Below are 19,670 nucleotides of genomic sequence, written 5' to 3'. Positions count from 1 at the left end.
TTAGTTTATAAAATTATATTAATCTGAATAATGAAGAATATGTCCTCACCTTCTGCCATGAGTTGAATATATGACTAGGTTTCTGAGAATAAGAGCTGCTGTCAAGCGAATACTTTTGGTCACAGGACCTTCGTTGTCATCCTGGTAAACAAGCGTAAAGCAATTTAAAATTCGAAGCATGAAAATCTTCGAGTATTAAATTGAAAATATATACATATAAAAAAAAACGATATCAAATAAACTAGTCACACTTTTTAATTAACGTCACAACAAATGTGTACAGAAGTATGGCAATTGTTTAATGATGTTTGAATTAATTAGTTGTAACAGCTTGAACATTAGTGAAATATGGCTGTGAAAACAAAATGATAACATTGATTTACAGTTATCTTACATGAACAGTCCGTATAAATTTATTTAATGTACTGGAAAAAAAGTGTATGGCTTTCTATACTCATAAATCACTGCAACAAACATTAAACCACTTTTTGTATAAACATGTATCATGCTGAATATGTAAATTACGAAAATGAAACTAATTACAAGATGCTATATATAAAAAAAAAAACAAAACGAGAATACATCCGGCTGAAACCATTTGTAAAAATACACACAGAAACCTTGTGAATGTATATTTTAGTCTGGTTAAACAAATTGCAAATGTTGAGTTTTTAAATATTTTTATAGTAAAAATGTTTATATATACAATAAACAATATTTCACCCTTGTCAGTGCATTGTGTTTCATTTGTAAAACAAACTAGTCCTCAAAGCTACAAACATTAACTACCGTAATTAGTCTAAAATCCTGAAAACAGTCTCTGGAACTAGAATTATGTAAAAACAATTCGAACTATGTCCAAATACAAGCGCCAATGCATTTTGCTTAATTTTGTAAACTAAATTCTCAAATTATAAATTAATGATTTGAAATGATTCCCTCCTATGTATTATAAGCACAACAAATGTGTCCTACGTTGTTTAAAATAAAAAAAAAAACATTATACCAACACCCTGACCATCATGAGCACTTTAACTCTGCATCAACACATAAATTACAGCTGCGCTAGCTACTAAATGAAAATAAAATGAACTCCATGCTACAATATTTACGTATATATATACAGGATGAGCCGCTCAAGCGTTGTGTTAAATGACTCATTTATCGTATTATGCAAAAAAAAAAATCCAAGAAAAACTGTCTCTGCACTCTCAAAGACAACGGGGACTATTTTCTGACTTCAAGCTATGATGTGGAACTTACAAGACATAACCTTCAAACAGTGTTCTATTAACAGAAAGTTAAAGCGACTTTAACGTTTTTATTAAGCTTTTCTTAGATTTGTTCTTGTAACACTAAAAAACAGATGAGCTATTTTAGGCGAAACACTTCAGTGACACTCATACACTGCGTATCGAAGAACATATAAAGATTGAACTTTACAAAAAAAAGTCAGCACGGTGCGAAAACAGAAGGAAAATAAAGCGCAAAAAAAAGATGTAGGCGGCTGGTAACAGCGCACAGGAGCTGTGGCTGTGAAATGGATCATGAATCCCTTTTTTTTTTTCAAGTCTGAACACATTTTTACCTGTTCTGGCGGAGGATTTTGCCCAGGTCTGGGGGAAGAAGAGCTTGAGATGGCTGCAGCGGGCTTGGTTGGCCTTTGCTGCTTCGCCAAGAGAATCAGAAATTTCATTACATTAACAAAACTCAACAGACTCTGAGAACTATGGGGCTAGAAAGGATTCCTCGAAATATCGCGGATTAGATCTTTCGCGTCGTTCGTAGGCTATCTTGTATAACATTTTCGATTATGTTACAATGGTAACAGAGTAGCGCTTTGTGTTTTCAACTCTCTTTGCTAAATTCATCGATTGACTTGACAGTCAAGCGATTGGTATCGTCGTAACGAGTATATATGCGCAAAATAAAATTATTACTAACCATCAACTCCTTCGGATTAACGAATTCCAAGGCGTGCCGTTTAATAGCATGGAATGCTGCGTTCGGTGCATAGCCAGGGTGATGAGGGGTTGGTGGTGTCGACGTGGAAACTTCGGTCTTTCCGGTCACCGTTAATTGTTTCCTTCTCATCGACATTGTCTGCAAAGAGGTTCAATCAGGCGATTAATTTAATATCCCAGAAGAAGCAAACTATTCAATATAACCACTGCCAAGTGAATCGACGTAGTACTAACCTCTGCGTTGCAATGCCTATCATACAAATGTGTCATTAACGAAAACCTACGCCTTTTCAAGGCATCGCAACTCGCCCAGAGACACAATATTTCTTCCCCACCAGTTGGACAGTGTGCTTCACACACGTGGAGGTAAACTTCGTGTGGTGTTTTGAATTGCCTGTAAGAAAAGTATTACCTGAACACACGTTTCGAAGAGACTTACGTGTCCTTTAACTACCGCCAAACAAAATCACGTCTTTGGAGAATCGGGTTTCACACGTACGTTGAGAAATATTCGAATTACCTCAAACATCCCCGCCATTCACAGAGATATGCATTGGGATCGATTTTGATCGTGATAGTCTTGTTCTCCAGCTGGTTTTGACTCGTAGACGGTTTAGATTCTGGCTCCGTGGAAGTAGAGGAATTGACAGTCTTCATTATTTTGGGGGGTTGTTTCGCGGGCAAACCGTGCGTGGCAGCCGCTTGATGAGGTGTGGTGGGTCTGGTCGGGGGTGGTGTCGATGCTGGAGTAGGCGTCACTACCCTGGATGGCACACTGGTCGACACTGGTGTCTGCTGGGCCATCGCGGGGATCGTAACGGTCACTGTGTTGGGATTCGTTTGTGTTACCGAACTGTTCACTATTATGGAAGTTTGTGGAATTGTGCCCGACGTTGGAACAAGCGGCGGAGGTATATTCCCGAGCGCGGGACTCTGTAAAATGGGACGGGAGACTTGCGTGACGACTACTTGTTGCCCCTGAGGCGTGACCGCGACCATTTTTTGTTGGGTCGGTTGGGCGGTCGCTTGTGGTTGCAGGATAATAATGGTCTTCGCTCCTGTTCCTTGTTGTTGCGTCGTCTGAGCTACCAGAACGGTCTGCCCTTGTCCCTGAACCAACGTCGTCTGCGGTTGGGCCAGAACGTAGTTCTGACCGGGAACACCGCCAGAAACGACATACTGTAATTGACCACCGGCCCCTTGTTGCAACAGAACTTGCGGCTGTGGCTGCGCTTGCCTCGCTTTCATCGAGGCAGCTGGTATTAACATTTGGTTATTCGATTGGATCGTTTGTTGCACCACTATTTGTCTAGGAGCTGCAACAATAAGTTGCTGTTGCGGATGATGTTGATGGTGTTGTTGTGGATGATGTTGATGTTGCAGATGTGGAGCCTGTTGTAGATGTGGAGACTGTTGTAGATGTTGAGACTGTTGTAGATGTTGAGATTGTTGTAGATGTGGAGACTGTTGTAGATGTGGAGATTGTTGTAGGTGTGGAGACTGTTGTAGGTGTGGAGGCTGTTGTAGGTGCGGAGGCTGTTGTGGTTGTGGTTGAGGTTGTTGAGGCTGCTGTTGCAGTTGCGGCTGTACTTGTGGCTGTAGTTGTGGGGGTTGTTGCTGCAACTGAGGCTGCGATTGGGGCTGCGACTGATGAGATTGTTGATTAATTTGATTCACAAAAATGTGAGGCTCCTGTTTTATCGTTGGAGCAGGTTCTTCCTTTACATTTACATTTTCGTCAAGATCTGTCTCATCCTCTATACAATCCGCAGCCAGAGCCGCGTAAAGGTTCGCGGCGGTAGATGAGACCGTCGCCTTCTCGCTATCCTTATCGTCGTCCTGTTCTTCAGACTTTATACTCGATACTGTCGATTCTGCGGTGGTGGAGTCGACAGCGGGATCCGGTGACATGGTACCGTTGGAATACTTCAATTTCTTAATGTCTATTTCGTCGGAGTCGCTGGCAGCTCTTTTTATCCCCCTTGGCGCTTCAATCAGAGTATCTTCAGACACCTCGGTCTGCAAAACGTTACCTTCTTCTACTTCCGTTTTTATCTTAATGTCAGTTGGAGATTCTTTTAGTACTTTCTTAATGTGATTCTCTACCAAGTCCATTCCTTTCTCGTTGATGGAATTCTTCCCTAAAACACCGTTCAAGATGGGCTCCTTATCGACCTTCCTCTCGAGCAGATCTGCAAGCATCATGCTTTGTAACGGTTTCTCTTTAGCTGTAACGCTGGACGAATCTTTCGACGACCCGTCGTCCTGTGCATCGATGTCCATGTTGCTTGGCGCACCGTTTAACAAGATCCCTTCGAAACTCGTCAAAGAGTTATCCTCCTCGACGCCAACGCCGGAACAATCCCTGCTACCACCTATCCCACTACTAGATGCTAGAGAATTGTTCGTCGAGTCTGAGTCCTCCGCAATCGATGTGCAGGTCGATCGTTGGGTTGTTTTGTTCACGACGGTCACCACCGTCGTCGGAGGCCGACATACTTTAAGTGTGGACGATATGTGATTTTCCATCGAGTTCATGAGCACAGAGGAAGAGTTTGTCGATGTTGCGATTTGGTTGACATTTTCATTATCACTTACTTCAGTCTGAAAGACAATATTTTTACTTATTATTAGAATAATAACGTCTTACTATAAGCTTTCTATTAAAAACAAATCGTGTGTCGCACCTTGTCGCAATTATTAGTCATAATAAATTTGGCTCCATTGAGCCTTTGTATCTTTTTGGCAGGAATGGGTGTAATAGCTGGTTTTTGTTTCGAGTTGACAGAAGTCTTTTGGAGTATTGTTGGTGTGGTTGTAGTCGCAGGTGACTGTGATATATTCGTTAGCTGTTGCTGCAGTAGCCTCTGCTGTTGTTGCCGTTGTGCAACCTATGGACACAACACAATTTAAATGCACGAAACGAGACTTTATCATTTTTCGAAAGAAACCATTTTGCATTTTATACTTTCATTGCTGATGTTGGGAAAAAAAATAATTTCAAACTCAAAAAGAAACACCATGCTTTTGTTAGTAAAATATAAACCATCAACGGCTTTGATTGAATAAAACCAAAATCATTATTTTGTTACATATTATTGAAAAGTTAAATATAATATGAATAACACACGCGAGTGAAGATCATAAATAGTTTCACTTGAATTCAAGTACCATAAAACTGGTATAACAAAAACCCAATGTCAATATCTATTTTAAAATGCAAAAACACAACAAGAAACTCATTGGAATTTAAACTTATTAAAACATACATTCACAGAATTTTCAAAATGGATCTTCTCCTGTAAAATGTCTTCTTAGCAACAATAAGTCTTATTCTTTTCAAACTGTACTCTGTGATCGCAGATATCTTTCGTATCAGATCATTCCTACCTACTTAATATTACATTTGATAAACATGCATTCAAATATTCTCAAAATTCTACATTGATATAAAATTTCCCATTCACGTGAAACTGCTTGTTCATCCTACATTTACATTTTATTCGAAGATTAACAGACTCTATATAACTTGTAAACAACTGTCATCGAACGTTATTTCACTAGACAAGATCATCAAACGATGTTAAGTCAAACAAAATTTCGTATCAAACACAACAATCTACAACTCGAGAAAAAAACAAAGAGGTAATACTACAGTTTTCATTGTTAATATACAACAATGATACCTGGTTGCTGGTTATTAGCTGGTTCGCACTGATGCTGGATGCGATGCTAGCAGTAGTGTTTGTTACACAGGCAGAAGGGGTAGACACACAAGTCGCAGCAGTACTGGGCATGCAGTCGCTGCTGACCGTTACCTTAGTAGCCAGAAGGCTTTTTATAATGGAACTGGATGTAGTACCACTTCGATTATCTTCCTTTGCAACTACCTGGACAATTTGAGACTGTTGCTGTACTTGCTGTATTTGCTGCGGTTGCAGCGGTTGTGTCTGGGATCCACTGGACAGTAACGCTTGACTCAAGTGAGGATGCGTAACTGACACCTAATCAACAATCGTCGTTATGAGGTGAGTACGATGCAAGTTTCAGGCACTAAAAATATTTCTACGATACTTATTTACTTTTCAGTATAAATAATAGAAGAAAAGATCTAGATACTTAGACTTTTTACTTGAAAAACAAAAAAACATTATAATCTAACGGGTCACTTGAATTTTTTGTAATCATGATACTTTATTCTGAGTGTGTTATGTACATAGTGTGTTAATGATTCATTTAAATGTAACGAATGTTCTTTAACTTTTATTGTAAGCTATTTAAAGAATAAGTAAAATAAATCTTGTAAAATGTAATGTAATGAAATCAATTGACTTTGTATCATTTTAAATTGAGAAGGCATAACAGCCAACACTCATCTGTAGGAGCGTTGTATTTATTACTAAGCATGGATCAAGTTAAATTAGCTGGCTTAAAAATTAACGTTTGTTATAATAGTGTAAGATAGTAAGAGTATCATATTATGCTATGATATAAAGTACTGTTGTCTGAAAAGAATTTAAAAATGTATATACGCAAGTGATGCAAAATCTACTTCAATCATGCACTAATAAAAATTTATAATAATTATTGATAACAAGTGTATAAAGATTGAAACTGTAAGCTCCAGTACGAGTAAAAATGAGATGTATCAAGCAAATCGTGTGTTTCATAATTCATAGTAATTTCTGTAAAATAATAATGTCTTGTACCACATACAATAATCAAAGATCCATGTACTAAACATTTCAGTTCAAGTTAATATTTCACTTTGTATTTATATTTTCTACTTCAAATTATACAAAAATGTTCTATATATTTGAAACAAATGAAGGCCTAAAATCTTTTCATCTTTTCTATGACTCTACATTCGCTAGATGTAAGTTTCAATGTACCACAAATGAAAATAATTTTAGACGATCACATGCTTCGATCACCTGGACTATATATGCACTGTACACGTTTTTACTTATCTGCATGCATTGTGTAACGACGGGAATACACAGGGAGATTCGAGGCATGCAAACTGTAACTTTGTTAAGGAAAGCCCATATTACAGTAGCACCGTGAAACCATAATCAAAAAACAAAGAGTCAAGGTCATGAGTGGTAGAGAGAATGGTAGAAAGCTAGGACTCGGACCCACCTGACTTTTAGAATCAACCTTGGTGACTGGATTTGGGGATTGAGTTGAAGTGTTTGATGTACTTGAGGGTGGTTTCGGTGGGGCAGATAATTGGGCTTTCAGGATAGGTGACGCTGGGGTGGGGAGTTTTTGAGGCCCAGATGCAGGATTGTCTAGGGCCGTGCTATCAGGAGCAGGACTAATACTCTTGATTGTACGCTGTTGTACGGGAAGCACCTTTACTGGAGTTGTGTTGACTGCTGGAATTGGAGCTGTGTTAGTCCCAACCGCAGTTTGGCTCGGATAAGTTACTTGGGGAGGTGTGGCCCGTACTCTGATTCCTTCGTAATACTGAGTACCAGCTGTTTCACCTTTCAAGGGATTTGGTCCAACGCTTCCGCCAAACACAGATCTGTAAAACGGATTAATTCAGGCGAATAACGTAGTCGGTTCAACCTAAATATAAATTCATATGAAAATGAACATAAACCAAACACGACCACGCAAGACCATATATAACTCCACGTCTAAAAAATCGGTGTGTCTGAAACATTCTCTTTTACAAGCTGGATTTTATAAATTAATCGTTGCGCGCTATGTTTAATACGTTGAATGCCGCGGGGGTCACCGGTCACTCCACCGTACGGAGTATACTTTTCGATATTATTAATATTGAACCATAAATCGGTAAACTTCTACAAACTAAATGCACAAAAGTATGATAACATAGGTGACTTTAATAATTTAATATAACATTTTATTCTTCTACGCTCTGTGTAACGAAAATTTCACTTCGACGCTGTCGCTGACATGTACAAAAATCCTGCGGCATTCAACGTGTTAAACAGACTGTAAAAAATAACATTTCGTATGATAATATTCCATTCACAGATAGCTACCTAACACATCTTGGAAAGTGAAGCGGCGCAATTACGCCTCTCCTGCCAATCTTTGTGCAGCAACCAAGATACTTCTTGTACAATTCCTCTTGTTCTATACGCACACCCGGCGCAGGTTCAAACGTAGCTCTCAACCAACCCAGAGCAAACTGTTCATTTTCCTGTATGATTTGTTGATGAGCATGTTGCTGTTGGAGGGAATTGTTTGTCTCCATTGTTTCTACACGGAAGACAAAAACGTTAGCAACGTTGGATTGTTTTTTAAATGAATTCCGCGACTGTATTTATACGTACTGTGCGTTGTAGATTTTGCTGGGGTTGCTGCTGGAGTGGTTGGCCGCGCGGCGGGTGCCGGGCTAACAGGGGCTGGTATTGCAGCGATTGTAGCTGGTGTAGTTGGTACTGATGGGGACACCGTTGCAGCCGGTGTAACTGTAGCAGCAATCGGAGTGTTCTGAGTAGTGTTTGCCGGCGGCGCTACGGTAGACACTGTCTCGATAACTCTCATCAGAATACAGGCTTTCGGTCCATAACTTTGCGCTTCTACAGTTACAAGGGCGACTAACGTGTCAATAGCCCCGCGTACCCGCGCGACGCTAGTACATGGCCTTTCACCCAAAGATGTCAAAGCATACAAACATTCCAAGGTATATACTAAAAGGGCTATGTCGTTCAGAGCTAAAAACCTGTAAACAGACACGACCTCTTCTATCATGTATTTCTTTGTACTATAATACATCTCTTGTTGCACTACAAGTGGTACAACTATACGAATGATTGTGGATGGAACAAAAAAGTTTAGTGGGGCTATGAAGAAGCTAACGAAACGATGGTATGCAGAGTAGCACTCGAGACAGAAATATCCTCTTTAATGATAGCACAATTATGACCTTATAGACATAAAACAGGCTGTTCTCGACTGTATCTGTTCCATCGACAATAACGTGTACATTATATGTTTATCATGAACATTCACCTGCATATAAGTTCATACACATTGTCTTCTAATCCAAACGTAACGATCTCTTCATTGCTGTCTTGTTGGCTAACTTTATTAAGCACCTCCAAACAGGAAATAACAATAAACCTGTCCTGGGATTCGATTCCCCTCGCCACACATGATAACACAACATCCGTTATCCTCTCGCCAGCCTCTTTTAAGATTATTTCATTTGCAATGTTCCCTAGTATGTCGAAGCCAAGCTGATGCAGGTTACTCCACCTCGCTCTCACGCACAACAATACGAATCTTAAGAAACACCGATTCCTCCCTAACACGGAGGCGTTCTCCGGGGTGAAACTTAGATTCCGTAATATGGACGCTATTTGTAACACCCGTTGACCGTACGGATCCTGCGTTCCAAGCGTTCGTCCAACACAAAACAAATCTCTGTCCTCCTCTTCGAACTTTATGGAGTTTTGGTTCTGGTCTTTTAGGATCTCGTCCTGAAGTGGATCCAATCTCGAGCAATCTGGAAGCACCTGAAACGTACAAGCAGATATATTTCTCCATTATTCTTTCAAATTCGATTCCGAAAGAAATTTTAGTACTGTAAATAAGCGAATACTCTGCAACCCGTGACACTTAATGAACTTTATTAGAAACTAGTGCTCATCACTGATTACATTATCACAGGGATTCAAAGAAAAAGTTGTTTGTCGATTAATTCCATAACTTTATTAAAGCCTGCGTGCGGATATTCCAACGTTGAGCAAAACCAAGCTTCCCTTTTAAACCAACACACATATTCTCTGCTTAGTTAAGAGGTATCGAATTAATTATTGGCGTCTTACCGCGTCGACATCCATCGACGTTGAGGGCTCATCGTTCTCCGTCGGCGCGGCGCTTTTGTTCTGTTTCTCCAAGATTTTCCGCCTGGAGAAGGTCTGCGGGCTGGTGGTCGGTTTCTTCATGAACGTCCTCTCGTTCGTTAGATCTATCACATCCTGGGAGTCGAGTACGTCCGACCAGAACGAGTTGATCGAGTAATTCCTCACCCGCGAATAGACCTCGATGAAGAGCTGCCGCGTGCCCGGCGAATCGAAGACGCCCGCGTGCGCGAGCAGAATGTTCACCAGACGGGGATACTTGTCGAGGCGCAAGATGTGCTTGCCCTCGTTCGACAGCAACGTGCAAACGTTGATGGCGAAGTCCTGCTCGTTCGGTAGCGGCGAGAGAAGGGATAGCGCGAGCTTATCGTAGTTAGATGGCTTGTAAAGGTCCGACGAAAGGCCGTTGTATTCACGAAGAGATTCTGGAAAAGAAACAATTACTTAAAGTCAATATCCCTATTTCTAATTATGTAAAAGTTCTGCTACCACGGAAATTGATTTTTATTATTTATTTAGGCAACAATCGACAAAAGAACTTATTAGATATAAAACGTAAACCTCCCTTTATATTAAAATTTAAATAAAAGTATTTTTTCAAACATTTTCACTTAATAATAGTTAATTTAATATGAAGTATAAAATGTACCTATTTCTAATCATGTAAGAGTTCTGCTATCGCGGAAATTGATTTTTATTATTTATTTAGGCAACAATCGACGAAAGAACTTATTAGATATAAAATGTAAACCTCCCTTTATAATCAAATTGAAGTAAAAGTATTTTTTTAAACATTTTCACTTAATAATAGTTGATTCAATATGAAGTATAAAATGTCCCTATTTCTGTTCAGCGAAAATGAAAGTGCTAACACCAAACTTTGTGTGAACAATATTAAAGATTCCAGAAGTTTCTTTTTTTTTTTTTTTACTTTAAATAGCAAATACAAATTTTTGTTTGCTTAATGGCGAGTATACTCGTCATTACAAACAAATGCCATCTTTTCATGACAAATATACTCGATATGTACATCGAAAGGGTTGATATCATTTATGAACACATGAATTCGGGAAGAACTGTTAAAATGACGTTCTAGGTCAAACGAGGTTGGAAAGAAATATTTGAAGCAGAAGTTAGTCGTTTTTATGAATCTATTAGCGCGTAATTATGTTTAACGGGGAAAATATGATTTGAATCGATAAAATCAGAATCAGTTACCAACGATTAAATTTTTGTAAATATTCAGTTCTTTTCAAATCGTGAACAATCCATTCGTGTACAAGAGTCGCGAATGAAAGATGCAAGACTGGCGACCTACGACGCGCTCCGTGCAACTGGTGTGATCGACAAATCACGAGTGTAAGTAGGTTGTACCCGGTCAGGGTCAGATTTCTACGAAGCAACGAAAATACCCTCCATCGGTCGGATGATCATCGTCTGTGATTTTTATCTGTTTAATCTAACTCATTTCTACACTAATTGATAAAAAAAGTCACTGTTCTTTATTTAGATAGAATTCGATTTAGTTTCGGTTAAATCCACGATATTCATAAGAATATGTGTATCGGATCCGTCTGGCGAGCATTTAACGAGTACCCGCCGTAAATCGTTCCTTTCTAACGACCCAACGCGAGCTCGAACAAACGCGAAACGTTTCAAAGAAACCGGGACCGAATTGCCGCCTGCGGAGCAATATTATCGCGAAACGCCGGTAATCTTTTCAGCCGCGCAACCGCGATCAATATCGCGTCCCCGGTGAAATGTTGCCTTTTGGTGGTGTCTACTGACTCCGAGGGAAAAGAAACACTGTTTTTGTGCTTGCAAATACACCTCAGGTGGTCTAAAAATATTTAGAAACTACTACTTAATTTTTATTTGCCAAACTTTACATATAAGGAAAACAATTTTTCCCAATTTTGTTTAATATTCTAGTCCTTTATTTATTTATTTATTTTACGGGGTAATTCCCATTAGAATACAAGAAAAAGAATGTAAACATGTTCATATAAAATATAAATTGGACGAATGATAAAACTTAATTAAACATAGTTCTTATTTAAGAAAGACGTATTCTCAACTTTTCTTTTTGAAAAAACGTATTACTACGTCATCCGACATCGAAGTGATATATGGACCCTCGACGACGTCGAATACCCATAAACGACCAAAAAAAAAAACAAGTTTCCTTTTTTATATTTGTTCCTACGGGGGAAATTTTTGATATTGATGAAAACGTTCGAATTGTAATTGTCGATCGATATCTATTGCGAATAAATTTCGATATCAGCACTAAATTCGTGGATTCCGTGCATCGGCACACCAGCCAGAGAGATCGCGTTTAATAACCGCAATTGGTGCTCGTGTAACGCCTATCAACCATGATTACTGTACTTCTATCCGCTTTCCCACTTCACCCCGAAGTTCGACTTAAAATGGAACGCGAAATAACAACGTCAAATCGAATTACGATTTACTCGAGGCGAAGGCTTCGTGGTGGCCAAGTTTTGCTCCGCGACTTAACAGTATTTACCTAACTTTCATTTTTTGCAATTCTGTCGCTTTTTTAATAATCTTTGAAACCACGAAGTAACCACTGAGCCTGGATAGAATGATATTTAACAGACTTTTCCAAAGAGACAGCGATCATTTCTCTACCAGAGTACGTTATTTTAGGTTAAATATTGTTTCCAGTTCAGAGGAATAATTTGTAATTAAACGAACGCGATTTTCTTCGTTCGAAGTGAATGAAGTGTACTCGAACGTTCGATGTGTAACTGGATTATTTCTCTCATTCTTTTCCGCGAGAACAACACAAACGGAGTAGAGTCCGACGCACGACGCGTTCGTTTTCTTTTCCCGCGTCCTCTCAATGCACTCGCCGTGTAAATGAACGGCTTTACAAGACGGACTCCGATAAGTGATATAGGAGTAATTTAAGCTCCTCACTATGCTTCGCCCTCGTTTGTAAACACTAAAGAATGCAGAGAAAAAGCAAATTGACTTTCGACACAACTCACGCTATTATCTTTCACGTGTACAGAATAAACAGTTAAAAATACTCATCAGAAGCGTTCCACAAGTTCTGCACGCTCGTTACTAAAATCATTAACGATAGTTACTAAAGTAATCGATCCTATACATTCCTCCACGAACTTTCTTTAAAGTCGACGAACACACCACGATAGGTTCACTCAAGTCACTGACAACATATATCCCGAACGATAAATGTTTACACGACTTTGAAATAATATCGCCACACCTTCGATATAGCATAAATCTAACAAACTCCAGGATGCTTATGTCCATGCGTATCTAATAAGAAATCTAAGCTTAAAAACGGTGATGCTGTGAATTACTCTGAACCCCACCCCCTCTATGATCTCTTACCGTTCTCCCTAGCGGTAAACCAACCGACCGATACAACAGATTAATCGGTCATCGGTAGGTAACCCGACAAAAAAACGAGCGACCTACGAAATTCGATGGAGTTTACGGGGGGGAAGAGTTTGTTTGCCGCGAAGTGACGCGGGAGGTGGACAGGGGGCGCTGCGCACGCGACGCTGCTAATTGGCCTTAAAGGATGACAAACGCTACTTGTAACGAGTTACGCAGAGAGAGAGGAGCGGAGGTAGCATGTGCAGTGGGAGAGGAAGCATCTCCCCGTGTGTATCGATGGCACGCGGCGGTCTAAACGTCACCAATCGCCAAAGTGTCACACGCGTAGAGTTGGAAAGGTTGGTTGGTGGGGGGCTAGGGATCGGGAGTTACGGAGAGAGAGAGCATCACGCAAGCGCCGAGAACGCTGTATTACGCCGGGGAGAGGATCGAGGACTCACGGAACACCTATCCCCCGCAAACGCTTATTGATTGTGACTCTCGCATCGTGTCTCTCGCACTCTATCTACCCTCCTTCTCGACCTTTTGCAGTTCCCCCCTTTTTTTTTCTTCCGCTTCTTTCCTTCCTTCTTTCCCACTGGTTCACTTTGCTATCTTTATTTCCGTTTTGTTTTTGGAGGTAAGATCCTTGTGAGTTCTTTTTAGGGAACTGTTCGTAATGTATAGATTCGCCTGCATCTTATTAGCGAAAGTGTTTTTCTTCCAGCCGTTTTGAATCATGTTGATGCGACTTGACTATACGGGGGATTTCTATCCCGGGCCGTCCAAACGGCTATTTTCAAGTGTCCGTGTACTATTTCAGAAATACTATCTAATAGCGTCATGCGGTTAATCATATTCCGCGATCAGTTTAATAAAACAATGTAAACTGCATTATACTCTGAATAAACTCTGAGTATTTTAGACATGTAAAACACTAGAGTATTAAGAACTACAAATTCCTGAATTAGCAGAATTTCAATTAATACATTTTAGTATATTGCATAGTATATATTTATTCGTTGAACGTGCCCGTAAACGAAGTGGTGAAATTTGTAGGTCATCGGATACGAGCATAAATTGCTATCGCGGCCGAATTAAGCAGAAGAAACGGATGCCGGGGAAACAAACACGATCGGCGAAGCTAGGCAGCGCGTCCGAGTACAAATTCAATGAGTACGCGTTGCGAATGCTTAACGAACGGTTTAGCGCGCGGCGCACGTCACACGCGAACTTCGACGCCTCTGGGATATAACGTTACGCATGAACGCGCGCATGCAACGCGAGAACAAGCCGGAGGAAGATTTTGTGCACGGGTACAACGAGATCCTTAAACGCGGGCATCGATTTTGTGGTGCACGCCCCATTATTTTATCACCGCAAATGACAGCTTGCCCGTGTGGTTGGATTACGATACACGCCACCGTCGTTATTGACATCAATCGAAATCCCTTACGGTCATTAGAAGTCCAGAAGCTTCAAACCCCATTTGTAGTACTGTATCTCTACTGCAACAATGCAACAATTTTTAGGAAATATTGGAAATTCAAATTGGTTTTTAGAAGGAGAAACAAATGCAATAAAATATGAACAGGTTTACAGAATGATGTTAAACGCCTGCTCGCCGCTAGAGGACACACAAAGTCGACGATTGACAGTTTACATTAGAAGACACGACTGATAAATTATGCAGTACCGGTTTTTTCCCGTAGATTCCGTAACTCTCGTGATTCAAGGTAAATACAGAATGGCTCATTAACAAAATCTTAACAATTCTGAGAATGTAACACGACGATATATCCAGACATCTACATCAGTGGCGACTAGATTCATAAAAACTCGAATGCAAGGATCTAACCTTGTCACATCCGACCTTTAAGATCAGGATTTTCCGTCGAGCTCAGGTCCACGACTAGAATATACAATAATAATACCGTGCACTCGTCTTCAGCTATCTCTCTAAAAAAAGTTACACCACCTCGAAGTTTAAATCGTTTCGTTCGTCGACAATCGGCCAAACAAGCAACCGGTTACGCGTTTCGGTTCGGATTCCCTACAAGTTACCGAACCGTTCTACAGCCGCCTTTAGTTCCTTTTGAAATGCAGCGTGCTGTTCTTGAAGGCGTGTGATATGTGAGGGGAGGGGGGCTAAAGGCGAAGAAAGGAGTAACGCGAAAAGAAAGTGGCGGGGGAGGGGGAGGGCTGAGCGGTTCTTGGCGCGACGAAGCTGCGTTAGTCGGTGGTACGCAAGCGCACAAAATATAGACCCGCGTTCCGACAGTCGGAGCGCGGCTACGGACGTGTATGCGCGGTTCTATGTGTGTCATGATTATTGCCCATTAAATTATCTCGTGCACGTTGTGCTACCCTCACCCCTGATACACGTTACGCGGAATATACACGCGTGTACCACACGTATAGGTTATACGCATCGCGTGTGTCCCTCTATATATATGTATACTATACATATGTATGTATATCTATATACATATCGTATATCTATATCGTGTACACGTACACACGCGTTTATTCCCAGCCCCAGACTGGCTCTCTATCTCTATATCCCTCTCTCGCCCCGACAACAACTCCACAGAAGCACGTCAATAACCCGTTGCCGCCTCGACATGCTGCGTATAGCGCATTTATAGCGGCCGAGCCCCGCCACCACGGCTGCACATGTGCTCTCCGCGCGCACTGCTCCGCCGGCAACACACTTACCGATGCTTTTTTTATGGAACGAGTTTCGGGGGGCTTTCACCTGTTTCCAGAGCGCCTCGATCCTCTTCGTCGGGAGATCCTTCTATGCGCGCGCGTGCCCGTAAAGATGCGCGTTAGGGTTAGGTTAGGCTAACCGCGGTACTTATTTTCTCATTGGTTTTCTTTCTTTTTTTGGTCTTTTTGACAGTACTATCCTTTCAACGGGGATCACTGAACAAGACTTGTAAATCATGGACGACGAGAAAGGACACGTTGTGCTGAGACTTATGATATAGTCATTTAGTCAGAAGTTAATCAAGGCGTAGAATGTAACTACAGGAAGCTTTTTTTTAAGGCTATGGGTCACTTCGACCAACTTCGATTAACTTTAATGAACGATTAAGATCGGTGTGACGCATGACTATAGCCCCCGCCGCCCTATTGAAGATTCCCCGAGGTCGAAGGGTGACAACAGTCACCACCACCGCCATCATCGAACGTCTTCAAGGTTTTAAAACGGACCATTTTCCCCCACTCTGCTCCCCGTTGTTATGGAGACCATCATAAAGCCAAATGCTACATGTATATTCCTTTGTTTCGCCCAGGATTCAGCCCTTCCACCGATTCATCTACATCGTTCACAATATATAACTAGCGCAGGAAGCTTCATTCTATTTGGGTATAAAATCGAAAACAGTTGAGATTGACTAGAGTTTCTCCGACTGAGTTTAACTAGTCGCGGGAAACGGAATTCTAAACGTATCGAGTGATCGAGTTACACACCGCCTAAAAGTATCGATATTTGAATTGAAAAGTATCAATATTTGAATTGAAAAGTATCGATATCTGAATTGAAAAGTATCAATATCTGAATTGAAAAGTATCGATATTTGAATTCAGAAGTATCGATATTTGAATTGGGAAGTATCGATATTTCAATTGGGAAGTATCGATATTTGAATTGGGAAGTATCGATATTTGAATTGAAAAGTATCAATATTTGAAATATCGATACTATATCGCCCATCACTAACGCCATCTCACGTGACTACGCACGAGTGTGTATCGACAGTAGCAGGACAAGAGCGGAAAAATACAGGAACAATGCCCCTGGTGTAAAACGCATTTGAAAGTTGTTCGAGCGTGCGGACGTGCATGCGAAATGTGCACACACATACACCCTGGGCATAAGTTGGTAAAAAACGGTATTGTCGGGGAACGATCGTAAATTCAACGGAGCTCGAGTCGGTGTGAACGCCTTGTTGCGGGCATCGCGTGACAAAATTGTAATTGGATACTACGGTAACGTTTCGTTACTCGTACACCGTGTAAAACGAAAGTCGCGAGCTTGGACATTAATACTGTCGCGATAACGATAAAGATTACGGTTTTGTTCTGGACCGAATTAACGTTGAGGCAAGAATTAATACTTAATATCTATCGTTTGTAATACTATTTATACACTTTTTATCTTTCATCATTTTCGCTTCCCAGATATTCAATTACCCTAACTATCGTCGTGTATGCTGACACTTATTAATAATAAGACGAGGATCATAAACTTGACTGGATTTGAAAAAAATTGAATGGTTGATTGACGGTACTGAAACACATCCTCTTCTTGGTTAAATACATTATAAAGTCAAGAGGGAACAGAATAAAAGGAAATCTCGTAATTACCTGCGACATTGTGTTGGTGATGATTATACGTAAGAGGAACAGAGTGTAATGCCCTGGCAGACCATTTTCTATGTCGGGAGTCCTCGTCATCGTCGTCGGCCTGCTGTCCGTCCTCTCCAAGAAAATGTACCTTCTCGTACCTATCCAGATACCTGTAATCAAAATTCACCACGGTTACATCTCGAAGAAATTAAATCCAAAACAAATACAGTACATCCTCTATGAATATTCGAAGGTTCTTCAGTACTAAAAGTTAGTCCCCAGGTGAAACCCTGACTTTTTAATGACGTTTAGCACGGCGATAGAAGTTCTTAAGCCAAGGCTATTTGTTTTAGCCACATATAGTCATTAGTTTATAAAATATTTCATTTTCACTGCCTTCGAACACTCATCAAACATTCACCGTAGCACATAAAATAACAAAAGATATTATTCCATTATATTTTCAATTATTATTATGCAATTTCCAATTATATCTGTCTTCTTCTCTTCGTCCTGCAAGAAGCCTTTCAGTGGGTAAAGGACCGTCAAGGGCTGCAAAGACAATGATTTGACAGTCTCCAATACCGAGGAAACAAAAGCGAACCGAACCAACGGAACACAAATGTATACAGTACGCGAAGCCTTCTCTGTTCCTTCGACGAACAGTATAATCGGCCATGAAAATACCAGCGGAACGTTCCCTTTGACCACGTCGACAACAAAGTATAATATACCGGGTGGAAACGATACAGAGTGAGCGGAGGGAGAAGAAACTCCTCGGGTCACATTCAAGGGTATGAAATCTGAAACCCTTGTTTCGGCTACTCGATACGCAGGTCGATACCCGTTAACGCAAAGAGAATATAGTAACGCTTTCGTCTACACTACAGCCTCTCTTTTCGTGGCTGGTCCACTTTTTCTTTTAACCCCCTCGATGCCCGACTTTTTTCCAGGTAAATACCAATTTTTTTTACAAGGGAGCAACATCCCTGTTCCCTAAGTATTAGAGTGTTCTTACGCTGATTTACCAAGCAACACAACTACACATTGAAATAAACACCAGATGTATGTATTAGCCACTCAAGGCCAGACTGGGGAAAATCCCAGAAGATCTTGTACATCAAATTTGGAGAAGTTTCTGAATCTAGGGATGTTCGATTTCGAATCGATTCTTCGGAGGATCAATTCCATTGGATAACATGTCACTGCGATATATAAAATATGCACATTAACAGCCAAAAGTATAGGACCAGGTTTGATAATTAATGAAAAAGGAATACATTAGTTTACAGAGGGTTAGTGAAGGCAACGTGTTAAACTGTTGAGAAGTGATTTAATTTAGACACGTAACTTTTATTTTGTCGTAATAGAATAATGAGTTGTTATCATGAAATCTAGTCCTATACGTTTGGCAGTCAACCTCTTCAGGGACAAATTTCTCAAGACCAGAAGAAATATTTTGTTTTATAAATATTAACAACGATCAATCAGTAGATTACCCTATTTTGTTAGGGAATTTCCTAGTGTATATTTAATCACAATTTCGGAATGATGCTTGAACCAAAGGAACGCTAAACGTACACATACGTGCCAGTATCCCTCAAGAGCTTAAGGTACGGTTTTACGGGACAGTAAGTCATGACACTAAATGTCATGACCTTTATCGCCGTGAAAGCTAGATGTTGCGTTGTCATGATATTGGTTTACACTGTCATACAGAGTCACGACCTTAACTATCGCATGAAAACGTACCTTTAGTGTATAGGTTAAGCTTCGTCCCCACTATGCCGCGGGGCCTGTCGCCACGTGCCAATGACATATCCCCATATGATCGGTTTTACCGGCCGGCATAATGGGGACGCACCTTTATACAGATCAATGGCACATCACCCAAGGGAATCCATCTTAGAATCGAATCGAAGTTGAACAATCCTAACCAGAAAATCACCTAGTGAACAACAGAACACCAGAGAAATCAGCAACTCCGTCACCTCTCGCGACTTCACTCAGGCTCCCAGGGTCAAGTGTACCAACGCACCCGATCCACCGTCCTTGGGGGTATACACACGGGCGTAGGATCAACGTGTGTCCGTGCGCGTCTCTATGAGTCCGCGGGTGTGTT

At 40.7% G+C, this 19,670-nt stretch overlaps 1 protein-coding gene across 3 annotated transcripts in view; it reads right to left on the bottom strand.

Moving 5' to 3' along the window:
* Positions 1–19,670, bottom strand: part of LOC107194000 (AT-rich interactive domain-containing protein 2-like) — a 56,210-nt gene that overhangs the window by 722 nt on the left and 35,818 nt on the right. Inside the window, exons 4-16 of one of the 3 annotated variants that reach the window (XM_015583558.1) lie at positions 17,567–17,718; positions 9,779–10,239; positions 8,961–9,466; positions 8,279–8,670; positions 7,985–8,204; positions 7,107–7,497; positions 5,651–5,968; positions 4,652–4,855; positions 2,485–4,568; positions 2,199–2,358; positions 1,945–2,103; positions 1,589–1,666; positions 50–141 (exon numbers count right to left, since the gene is read on the bottom strand). In XM_015583558.1, coding sequence (XP_015439044.1) covers positions 50–141; positions 1,589–1,666; positions 1,945–2,103; positions 2,199–2,358; positions 2,485–4,568; positions 4,652–4,855; positions 5,651–5,968; positions 7,107–7,497; positions 7,985–8,204; positions 8,279–8,670; positions 8,961–9,466; positions 9,779–10,239; positions 17,567–17,718 — 5,217 coding nt within the window. The remainder of the gene's footprint in view (positions 1–49; positions 142–1,588; positions 1,667–1,944; positions 2,104–2,198; positions 2,359–2,484; positions 4,569–4,651; positions 4,856–5,650; positions 5,969–7,106; positions 7,498–7,984; positions 8,205–8,278; positions 8,671–8,960; positions 9,467–9,778; positions 10,240–17,566; positions 17,719–19,670) is intronic. The other 2 variants (XM_015583573.1, XM_015583566.1) reach the window with 2 other exon arrangements.

Source organism: Dufourea novaeangliae, unplaced genomic scaffold (assembly GCF_001272555.1).
Source record: "Dufourea novaeangliae isolate 0120121106 unplaced genomic scaffold, ASM127255v1 scaffold1, whole genome shotgun sequence".
Lineage (NCBI taxonomy): Eukaryota > Metazoa > Arthropoda > Insecta > Hymenoptera > Halictidae > Dufourea > Dufourea novaeangliae.
The sequence above is the reverse complement of the archived record's forward strand: the minus strand, read 5'-3'. Positions and strand labels throughout refer to the sequence as shown.